This window comes from Squalius cephalus, assembly GCF_949319135.1.
Source record: "Squalius cephalus genome assembly, chromosome: 5".
Lineage (NCBI taxonomy): Eukaryota > Metazoa > Chordata > Actinopteri > Cypriniformes > Leuciscidae > Squalius > Squalius cephalus.
In genome coordinates, this window is record NC_137126.1 from 26,639,897 (window position 1) to 26,652,486 (window position 12,590).

Below are 12,590 nucleotides of genomic sequence, written 5' to 3' on the forward strand. Positions count from 1 at the left end.
TCAGGGAGGACGAGTAGCAGGTCTTGATGGTTGCGCCTTCCTGGCTCACTCAAAACTGGTTTTCGGACCTGATGCTCCTTGCGACATCCCCTCCCTGGCAGATTCCCCTGAGGAAGGACCTTCTTTCTAAGGAACGGGGCACCATATGGCATCTGCGACCGGACCTCTGGAACCTCCACGTGTGCTTCCGGATGGGACTTGGAGGACTTAAGTGGCCTGCCACCAGTGGTGATGGACACTATCATTTAAGCCAAGGCTCCCTCTACCACGCACGCTAATGCTTTGAAGTGGAGTCTGTTCGCTGAATGGTGCTCATCTGCAGAGCTGCGGTCTGGGCGACACCCAAAGCTGCATTCACACTTTGTTGCTGCATGTCGCCAGTGGCTGGCGGTGATGTCGCTAGTTCCCAGTACGTTTGTGAATGACAAAGAGTGGCGGATTACGTGCGCTCCACTGATTTCACTTCTATTGGTTTTCGCTCCCAAAAGTCGCTCTTCATTTGCATAAAGTTGAACAGATCTCAACTTTGTCATGTTGCTTGACATGCCCCATCCAGACACCAACGGTCACTGTCGCTTGTGTCGCCGGAAATCGCCCACTCTCCATTAAAATGAAGGGGATCTTGTCGCTTTGTCGCTGGTAGTGTGAATGCACCTTCGCGAGATTCTACAATCTCTGGGTGGAGCTGGTTTCTTCCCGTGTGTGGGTACAAACTCTTCCCCCTCTATACAAGCACCTTCTTTGCTCTTCAGGTTAGTTCCCCACTTGGTGAACCCTGGATCGCAGCAAGACTAATACCTAAACATACCTTTTAAATTTGAAAGTTATGTTTAGCCTCTTGTACTTGCAAAGGCAACATTTTAGAGTGAATGTGAGGATATGTCAGCAAATGATTGCTTGTGATAAGCCACATATTATTTTTTTTCTTTTATTTATGAATGCAAGAAATTTTCAGAAAGATTTTTTTTTCCACTAAAGAAACAGGTTTTGATACTCTTTGTATCAACCTCAATTATACTGGGTTATAACTGAAGCTTTAAAATAGCACTGTTTACAAAGTCAACAATTAGTGGGAAAGTCTGTCAGCAGACACTGGCTCAGCTTGCCGTGTGAATGGCTCAGCTTGCATTCTCTGAATGTAAAGTCACACATCATCTTAGAGGGGTTAGTACACGAGGATCAGGTAAAACGAGGATGTTGTTTTGTATCTGGTAGTGACAAGAAAAAAACATTTAGTCTCCAGGCTGGCCAGAACAAATATGACTGGAGTTTACATTCCATTTTCATTTATTTCTCTGGTCTTAAGTTGCACTGACACAGATTTATTAGAATTCTGTAACACGTCCACTATTTGACTCATGAAGCCGTTATAATAAACTACTTCTCCTGTGTCAGAGGTGAAATCCCCCAACAAGATTTTTTTTTCGTTCTAGATTTATTTAATAAAACAAGGCTGTTTTGGACAGTAGTCTCATCTATTAGGGATTTAAGAACACAGGGCCATGACACATGGCGATCAGATGTCCATCTGGGATATTGTAATAAGGCTCCAAATCAAACTGTTACTCTGGGCATAACTTACAGTACATGGACTGTCAGTTTTTTTAATTTTAAATGGTAACAGGTCTTACAGGTCTCATCAATACAGCCGGAGAATTTCATTCATTTCATATTCAGTCAAAACCAACTGGACTGTTATTGTTTAATTGTATGCAATGAAGCTGTTTGGATGAGTGAGAAGAATCCTTAAAAATAAACAATAACTGGAAACAAAGTTATAAACCTTTAACAATAAAAACTACCACATTAAACTGGTTTTATTATCCTATTTATAACTATTAAACAAATGTAATGATTGACTAATCAAATAATAAAATAATAATAAATTGAACAAGAGTCATAAATCAAAGCTCAAGACCCAAATGTTTAAATCAATACATCCTACCAAAGCATCTGACCTGTGCTTACAAACCACAAACTTATGTTGTTCTTTAATATACTATGACATATGTAGTACAGCAGAACACTAGATTTTCTATATGCCAGAAAGTTCTCTGATTTTGCTTGATATTAAGGAATATGAAAACCATCTCTTCAAGATCATCTTAACCCGTTTCCCCACACCAGAAAATACGAAAGGTGCTGAACTTCAAAACTTACACCAGCATCTCTAAAAGTCTCCCCAAATTTGCTAAATTTCAAATGTTAATGTGTAATGATAGTAGCTCAAGATTACACATAGTGTGGATCATTCTATGGAGCTCTGCAGTCTACAAACACAGCATATACACACGTGTTGAATGGTCTGTGCAAGGTCTGTCCTCTCTGAGAAAGAAGGCTGAGATGGCAATATGGCAAGGTGTGAGAGAGAAGGGGGGTTCTCCTCCTGAATTTGACACAGTGTGGATTGTGTTCCTGTCCTAATGGAATTGCAGAAATATGCTGGGGGAATCCCATTACGTAGCAAATGGAGTGCTGTAATAATGTACTCACAGTCATTTTCCCACTGCGGTTAGCCTCCTCCCGCTCCGCCAGGGCTCTCAGGAAGTTATCTTTGAGTTCCTTTCCTGTACTTGCCAGCTTCCTATAAAAGACAACATTTAAAGAGTTTGAAATGTCTATTAAAAATCTCTTTCAAGCCTAAATGTTCTCAGTTTAATTTGTTCTCACAGGCAAACATTAATGCTTACTCTTTTTGATACTGACGCATCATAGCAGTAATCTTTGCTAGTCACTATTTAAAAAAAATCTTTCAGAAATCTGCTGTATGTATCAAAGATGATATGATGATATGATGAAAGATGATATCACAACAGTACTTGTGAATTTCTTTTTATGTTTACCTCAAAGAGTCAAGTCACCTTTTAAAAGTGAGATATAATATATCACAATATTTTTCTTTAAGAAATATTAATAAAAGTACTACATACAAAAGATTGGAGAGAAACAAATCATCCTCTGACTAAAATTACAACTAAACTGTAAACTACACCAAACCCAACAATAGTCATTGTAACAATGATCCAGATAAAAAAATATCCAGAATATCTGGTTCTATTAAAAATATGAAATACGTTGCCTGAAAAATGGAGTGATTTCCAACAAAATTATATCTTTATAAAAATAAATCATACTGCCTCCACCCTAAACCTGCTGATAATTAATCACATTGGGAATTGCTATTAAATAAATGCTCTCTTGAATTATTATCTCAGTCATTTCAGGAAGGTTTTTTCTCTCTGTGCTATTTTGGCCCATTTCCATGAACGCAAAGATTTGGCTCCAGCCTGTACACCTGACATAACACTCATTGGCATTCATCTCTCAGACGTTTCACAGTGCAGTACCAGCAATAGCGCCTTGTCATTCACCCCAAATTTGCTCAACTTTCATAATGTCTGCAGTATACCTGCAGAATCATCGGCCTGCCAGTAAACAAGTATTTGAGAACTTTTTTTTGCTCAGGTTTGCACAGTGCAAAAGCAGGTGAAAAGGGCAGAAGAGATTACCCTCTCCTAATATCACAGAAAAACAGAACACACCCCCTCATTTAACCAAGTCTGCTCCTTATAAAAAAATGTCAATGTTAAAGGAAACAATCGTGATCATTTACTCACCCTTATGGTTTTTATAGGTAACACTTTAGACTACTGTTCTGACATTAATGAATAACACAGGAACAAATGAGTAACACAATATTAACATTCTAGTAACTACTATTAACCAACAAGAAACTCTAATGAATTAATAAGTGAATAATAGCGCTTAGTTGAATGAGTTAGTTCATTATTAGCTAATCAGTAAACTACCATTTACCATAAACATACCTCCCAGAAGACTACTAGTAACTACTATATAAAGGTTCATAACTAATGAGAGTATCCAAAAGGGTTAGTTCACCCAAAAATGAAAATGATCCCATAATTTACTCACCCTCAAGCCATACTAAGTGTACATGACTTCCTTTTTTCAGCCAAACATAATTGGAGTTATAATAAAAAATATCCTGGCTCTTCCAAGCTTTATAATGGGAGTGAATGGTGCCTTAGATTTTGAAGCCCCAAAAAGTGCATCCATGCATCATAAAAGTAATCCCTACAGCTCCAGGTTGTTAATAAAGGCCTTCTGAAGCAGAGCGAAGTGTTTTTGTGAGAAAAATATCAATATTTATAACTTTATAAACTATAATCACTGGCTTCCGGTAATGGCTCTACACGAGTCGAGTTCTGGCGGAAGAGTGACCTCTGACCCGACGCATGACGTAGAATGTAGGAGTAGCGTAAGCTTAGACGCCTTTCACGGTACAAACAAATCGGGCTGGGCAACAAACTCAAGCTCTTCTTTTCTTTTATACCGAAATATTTTTTAATATAACTCCAATTGTATTTGGCTGAAAAAAGGACATATAGTCATATATATAAAAGTATAGGCCTTATTCAAAAGTAATTGCTTGAAAAATAAAATTTACAAGAAATTAGAAATTGTAAACCCACCCACTGGTTTTTTAATTTACTTTTAATACTAATTTTTATTTTCAACCATAAACATAAACTAGATTGAATGAATTAAATTCAACTTAAATGTTCAGAGCTAAAATAACAAATAGGTTATTCATAACTTATTCGGTTTAAGTTCTGCTTAATGCATCAGTTTTTGAGTTAATATCACATATTTTATTAAGTTAAATTAACTTTTTTTTTTAAAATAAGTTAAATATACTCATTTCGTTTAGTAACTTTCAGTGTTAGGTTTTACAGTACATCTAAGTTTTTCTTTAATATTGCTACAAGTGAACTTTAGGTAGCCTATACTATTAGTTTGCTATTTACTTTTAGCTGACTTTTTAGTTTATGAAAGTACACTTGACTTGTAATGATGCCTATTTGTTATCTGTCAAGTGGCTGTGAAATCAAAAAGTTATGCACCTGTATTGGCCTGAAGACATAATATACCTAATGATTCCTAGTTCCCCTCCTCCCTTCGGGCACGCTCTGTTGCCATACTCAGGTTACAGGGTGGCAGGTGGGGTGGGGGGCATGCTGCTTAGAAAGGATCTAACAGACCATGATGCACTTGGGGCCCTGCTCTGTTTATTCTGGATGATGAAAAGAAACTGTGGGGAAAAGCTCTAAGTAAATGGAACACACACATGACATTTATTTTGGTCAACTACTCGGCTGCTTGTAGTTCATAAACGTGCAGCCGGATGCCAGGCACTGTAATACTATCATGAGAAGCCTTTGTTACAGTTCCTCAGTGTATTCAGGACAGGGGCCATAATGCTGTCTGAAGTGATCTGGGGCTCGTGTCAACTACCATGCAAAACTTCTCCAATCTACTTTCCTTCATGTATGCTCAAACAACAAAAAGGTTTTAAATTATGTTTGTGTGTTTTACCTGGTCGTTCTTTACACAACTTGTTGCACAAAATTCTTCTTGTGCAACATGAAATGTAGCCTGAATACAACATACCATCAAAATATGTTCTTGATCAGCTACGTGACCACCCAAGCGAGTTCTTGTCAAAATAATATCTGATATCAACAAGCAGAAGTGTTAAAAAATATGACCAGCCTGTTTGAGTACATCTCAGGAATAACTTCATTGGCTACCTATTTAAAGAATGCAAACCACAGGGTCATCCAAGTTTTCACACAACCATTCCTCAACACATATGGATGACGTTACCTACCAAGTATATGCTAACATGTCACTGTGCATCAACAATCAGGGCTGTGTTGAATTAGGAAGTCAATGGTTGGAACAGCAGTACAATGAGCAAGTATAATAATAACGCAAACAGAATGCTCCATCAGTGATAGACAGCAATATGAGAGTAACTGTGTGTGTTCTTCTTATGTAAGAAGTAATGGGAAGAAATTTGGAACACTTCAGGGTGTAACTCAAGCCAAACTGATCTCATTGTTCACTGTAGACTAATGTCCTAACACAAGTATTTCAGATTAGTCCTGCATCGTTTATCAGACGACTGTAAAATGGATAGTTAGCCTACATTTTACAGGCTTAAAAGGACATGTCCATCATCTAAAGTCTATTTTATTCTATTATTACTTCATGTATTCACACTCACAGACATATAAACATACACTAGTTTAAGGTCCAATTATCACAATTAACTTGATGCTTATTAGCACGCATATTACAAGGACATTGGCTGCTGTTTATTAGTACTTATACAGCACATGTTAATGCCTTATTCTGCTTGATCATATTCTACATCCGTTAATCCTACCCGATACCTAAACTTAACAACTACCTTACTAACTATTAATAAGCAGGAGTTTATTGAGGCAAAAGTCGTTGTAGTTAGTTAATAGTGAGAATTGGACCCTAATCTAAAGTGTGACCATACAATGTGTATGCTTTACAATAAGGTTCAACTTGCTGACATTAGTTTATGCATTAAGTATCATAAACTAACAATAAAGCATTCATTTAGGTTCATTTAATTTCTTCATACTTTTAACATTTAAAGTTATGTAAATTAACAATATTTATTGTTTGAAATTACAGTATATTTTATATTAATGAACTGTCAGGGTTCTGTCACTTTGGTCTAGTTTATTTCTTAGTTTTGTGACAGAGCCCTGACACCCCTGTATTGTATTGTCTTGTCTCGTTTGTTTTTGTTTTATTCTTTTAATTAAAAAATGCATTACTTCTTAACTTCTCCTTAACTTCTGCATTACTGAGTCCTCGCTTCATCCCTTCACCCAACCCTGACAGTAACATAAAAAAAAAGTTGTTAATTGCACATGCACTAATGTTAATAAATGCAAACTCATTGTAAACAACTACCAAAATAGTTCGGTAACTGAAATAAGCTGAAATAAATACAAATATTAGATGAAAAACATAAACTGAAAACTTAAAGAAAATTAGAATGTTGTCTTGGCAAATAGCTAAAATAAATTTTTAACTAGGCTACTAAAACTAAAATTGAAAAAAATAAAATATATATAAATATACTGCATATAAACAATGACAACCATATCACTGCTGCTGATGGGCTATTAAACTGTAAGTCTATATTTCCTAAACGCAAGCAAACTACTTTCTAGAATTTAGAGGTTTCCGTTTGTTTAGTACTTATGATGAAGATACTCACAGCTGTGCAATATTTGGATTTAATCTGAGTGTTAAACAGATGTGTCTCAATAACAGTTTTAACATAGCTAATTGGAAAGTACACATTTATTCATTTGCCAGATGCCACACATACATTTTTTTTCTGGGAAAACATAAATTATGTCCAACTAAATTTACCACACTAGGTTCCTTACATCCTGCATACTTTTAATATTCACACATTTCTGGCAGTGGCATGTGTGGTGGGGACAGAGGCGGAGCTTGTGTCTCTGCGTCTGATTGTGTTTCCAACTCAATCTGTGCAAGGATTTCAGGACAGATTTATGTGCAAAGTTAAAATAATAATAATGTCAAGTATTACTGCATAGTCAAAATACAAGATAGCATGTGTCTTTATATTGAGCATAGATGGATTGCCAGAATTTAGGTTTTGGGGGAGAATGGTTTCTTTTGGCTTCAGCAGCCTAGACACACAGTTGCAAAGAAACCAAGCCCCCATTTTTATTGGACTATGATAAATGGCCCTTAGAGAACAAGCCTAAGTGCCCTTGAAATATGGTGTTGATGCACACAGAGGGTTTGGTTATTTACCTTCAATTTAAGGGTGTTTCGGACATAAGGCATGACAGTCAGCTGTTCCACATCAAGTCAAAGACAGAGGGCACAATGTGTGTCAAAGTGTGTGTTTGCGCATAGGAGTGAGAAAGGTAAATTTATTGTGGTGTATTTGCTCCACTGAAAATTTCTGAGGCATCAAAACAAGTTATGTATATAGTAATCAACAGTTTACACTTAAATGAATGCAATATTTTTGGTGTTCTTTTTGACCGCAAAGCATTCGTAAGGTTGTGTGTGTTAATGAATACATGTGAGTCGGTCAACTTGAATTCGTGACCACAAAAGAGGGGAATCATTTGGACTAGCCATGCGCCCACATAAGTAATTAATCACAGTGTAGGATAATAAGAGAGATTCTTTCCCAAAATGGAGTACAGATGGTCTTTATTCTTGATATATAGCCCCTGAGTGTAACTGTGTCAATAACAGGCAAGTTAAGGAGAAGAAAAGCACACATAACTACTTTATCCTCACTGTGAAATAGTCTAAAAATAATTAAATGACAAGAGAATCTGTAAGTCTTCATAAGTTTTAAATCACAAATTTGCTGAATAGAGACATGTAGTTCATAACTGTAAATTGAAAGGTTCCTGGTGTAAGCTGACTCCAAAAGTGTACGTTACAGTTTAATACCGGTATCCAAACCCCGTCATGAAATTTATTAGCCACGTCAAAAGCCCTTAGCTCAAATGTATGGTACTCCAGATGTTTTAAGTTTCAAAACCAGTAAAAAACAAAACAAACAAAAAAAAATGTTTTCCACATAGAATAAATGTATAAGTTTAGCTTCTTTCATACAATGCAACTTTTTTGTTTAGGTTTCTAAAGGCTCTGAACAATGCTGTACATGCACATGATCAGGACAGATACTGTACTTTGACAAGATTTGATTTCCAGAGGGAAAAAAGTTGTATCATGGCTCTAATGTGAATTATCAGACTACATACAGTCAGTTCCTCTAAGATTATTTTGATTAAAAAAAAATATTTATATGCCTTGGCCACTAAAGATGTTGTATTGTTGACATTGTAAGCTTTGCACAGATGTTTGGCGGAGTTCTTATGTGTTCAGTGACGTTTGAGGAGATAGGCTACAAGAACACACACAAACAGCACATATAGGATGGTGAAAGTTTCCAACTCAACCATGCTTAATCTCCATGGAAGAATTTTTACCTCATCAAGCCCGAGCGATTTATTAAGGAATAGGGTGTATCACCATCTTACCTATGAGACTGGGAATTAAAAGACTGAAATCAAATCCTTAGCACCTTTCTCCAATAAGATTCTGTGATAACAAGGAACCCTTCAACATCTTCTCACTAGTGGTTATCTAATTTAACTTTTGTTAGGGTGGCGGATATAATGCAGATATTTATATATTTCAATTTGATTCATGATATTAAATGAAGACTTATTTCACATAATCAAAGATGAACTTGATGTCTAGAACCAAAAATGCAGAAAACAAGCTGAAGTGAAGTATCTTAAATATAAATTAAATTAACTGAAATGAAAGCTCGTACATTAATTTTGCTGATTTTATGCTTTCTGTTTTAATTACCGCCATGCAGACAGATCCTTCTCCAGCAATATGCAAGTTGCAAAGATGATTTATGTGTTAGCAGACTTTAGTGCTGGTCACACATAAAGACAAAAGAAGTAGAAAGAAGCCTTTTCCCACACTCACATTGCAATAATATGGTGAAGCTTGTCTTTGTTTCACCCCCTCGGTGTTCAAATAAACTTCAATATGAAGGAGTAATGTAACCTATACCTTTCTTTTGCCGATGCCCACAATGAAACTCTTAGAGGAATTGCATAGTGGTGAAAGTGCAGGAGCAGCATATATTTGAGAGCTGGGAGAGCACCTCATCTTCGGTGTGAGTGAGGGACCGCTGCTAGGTCATGGGGGCCGAGGCCCCAATGTAAACACAGGTGTTAAGGAGGCAAGAAAAAGGGGTTACCCCAATCCAGTAGCTAGGGAAACAGCAGAAGTCACGCTTGGTGAGTGAAAACTACCCCTACAAACGATGCCAACTGGAACATTCCCCATCAATCTGACATGACACTTTATTAGGCCTCATTTGGCAGAATTAATGTGGCCTCTGCTTTCACACAGCAATTGCTGTAGCTAGTGATCAGGTGCAGCAAGACGTGAAACTTGGGTGTTTTTGAATCATTTGGATAGTGTTTATTATTCATCTTCTTATGTGTGGCAGTGTTTGTCTTGGTCCCAGTACTGAATTAATGTGCTTTAATGACCCAAAGATTTATAATTGAGGAAAAATTGGTTCTATATATTTTTTCAGCATTTAGAAAATATATCTTGAGGAACCAGAGGGAAGTAAGTTGGGTGTATTTATGATAATCAATCAATTACAATAGGCAAATATTGAGTCTTTGTCGCTAACAAATTATTGTTAGAGACACATTTTATATTAAAAAATATCATACTACTTCCTCTGCCACACTTTTCACTAGCTGAAACACAAATAAATAATACATAATATATTTGTCATTAAAATATGTGCCATGTTTTTTCCCTCAAGTTTTGTTTACAAAAAATATTTACTTAAACAAATATAATGAATTTTATAATTTTCCATAACAGCTGAAAAAATTAAAGCAGCAAGCACAAAGATTTTACTTTTTGTGTCTTGGAGAGATTGATTCAAATATATCCACTGATGTGCAGTTCATTCTTGGTCATATCTCTCTCTCTTTCTCTCTCGCTCTTGCATGAAAGCACAAGGTAAACAATATTCAGAGGGAGCTGGTTGCTTTGCCCTAGTAAAAAATAAATATACCAAAATGTATTTGAAATGCATTTATTTTATGCCAAGTACACTACAAATACATTTACATATTTATGTACTTAATATAAATACCCCGCAATTGTACTTTTGGTTTACTAAATTTGTATACTTAAAGTACTAAATATTTCAATACTAAATTGGAACAACTAATTTTGTTCTTAATGCACTTTAGTTATCCAGACATAGTGCTGAGGTCCAACTAGAGATATACTTTGTTTATAAGTATATTTGATTGTGCTAAAGTGGAACCATTGCAAGTATACTTTAGGAACACTTTAAATAACTTGCATTTACAGACTTATGCCTATATTATACAGTGATCATACTATCCTAAATAATAGTGATATTAAAACACATGTTAGGCTTAATATTACTAAATGTGCATTGTGCAATAAAAAAGTACTCCAAAATTGTTTTTATTCTAATATTTATATTAGAAAGTCTCAAACAATATCTGAGTAAATATGTTCATGGATTTATACTTAGTATGAAATAAATATATTTTAAATACATTTTGGTATTGTTTTTCACTAAGATGACCACTGGCATGAGTGGGCCCAAGTTTCTAATAAGTGTTTCTACCTCAAGCAGAAAAATAAAAATAATAATAATTATTATTTCCCCCCTTTCAAATCCTCTCCCATTAAAGAGAAACATAGTTTAAAGCTCATGTTCCACTCCTCAACAACAATGTGAGTCAATAATAAGAAATTAAGAAACAACTAAATTGTTGAATATGGCAGCAAGATATCTGCCTGCCCAGCTTACTGCATCAATTTCCTAAATTTCTATAAAAAAAGAATGTGCTTACCATACTCATACACTAAAGACCTCTGGGACTATGGATGGCCAGCAAAATAAGAAGCTTTTTATCAACCACAGGACACAAAGTGTTCCCAGTGGTGCTCTTTCTGCTATGCACTGACCAACACTACGAATAATGATTTATCTTCTTGCTGCTCTCAAGCTCAATTTTACTATCTGTTTGTACAGCTGACAGGAGAGGCAGGCTTTAACGCTTGGATTATAATAAAAGAAATTCAATACCAAACACTGCCGTGAGCTCTAACCTCTGGCCATTCTATGCCAGATAAATCTGATCTGTACCAACTTCTAATTATCAAATGGCTGAAGTTTTGTAAAATAACGTTGGCCATAATTTATGTAATTTTATCAAAACCTTCTTGGCCTAACTCACATTTTACAAACTCAGCAATTATCCTCAAAAGGATCCCTGACAATTTTTTTAATATATCTAAGAACAACAGATGTTGTGTCCTTCGGTTGCTTAATTTTTTTCTTGAAAAAGAAGAAAAAAAGAAACATTATATTCTTACTGGCCTGGCAGATGGCAGCTTTCAATAGTACAGTGATTTCTAAAAATCAGCAGGTACAGTTCGTGAAATATTTTCCTGCGGGCACTTGGAGAAAAAGAATCTTATGGAAAATATTATTTTGGGCTGTTGAACGTCAAGGGAAATTCCACCCAGCTTGACAATTTACTTAACTCCTTTTTTTAAAAGAAATTCTCTGTCACCTCTGATTATATTGAGTCAAATGTATCCGTTACACATACTATACTCTTTATTTTAAAGAGGCCTCTCATTGTTAACCATTGACGTTTGTGGTAGAGCAAGGTCTGTAAATGAAACATGCTGTGTCATTAAATTACACTCAGGATATATTTAATATGATTGGGTTTCTGTTAGAATGTTACATTTTAACCTGTGCTATCAAGACATCGAACAATAAATTGGTTAGACATAAACTTAAATTTGTGAACTTATCTTTTACCCAACTTTACCAAGTTTAATCAAGTAAAGCAATTTTTGTTAAAACTTTTAAATGCCAAAAATGACGTACAAAATGTAGGAAAGGGTAATTCAATAACATTTAAATATGTTTGTGCTGCATGGAATGAGTTGTTTCATCTTACTCTGACATTGAGCAGGATTCCTCCATCACAAGCACTGTGGTCTATTAGATTAATCTGCTTTGCACATGTAAGGCTTGTGGTTCTAACCTCATCAGTCTGCAAGACCTT

At 35.7% G+C, this 12,590-nt stretch overlaps 1 protein-coding gene across 1 annotated transcript in view; it reads right to left on the reverse strand.

Moving 5' to 3' along the window:
• cfap299 (cilia and flagella associated protein 299) overlaps positions 1-12,590 on the reverse strand; it is a 72,238-nt gene that overhangs the window by 38,605 nt on the left and 21,043 nt on the right. Inside the window, exon 3 of the mRNA XM_079873214.1 lies at positions 2,494-2,584. Coding sequence (XP_079729340.1) covers positions 2,494-2,584 — 91 coding nt within the window. The remainder of the gene's footprint in view (positions 1-2,493; positions 2,585-12,590) is intronic.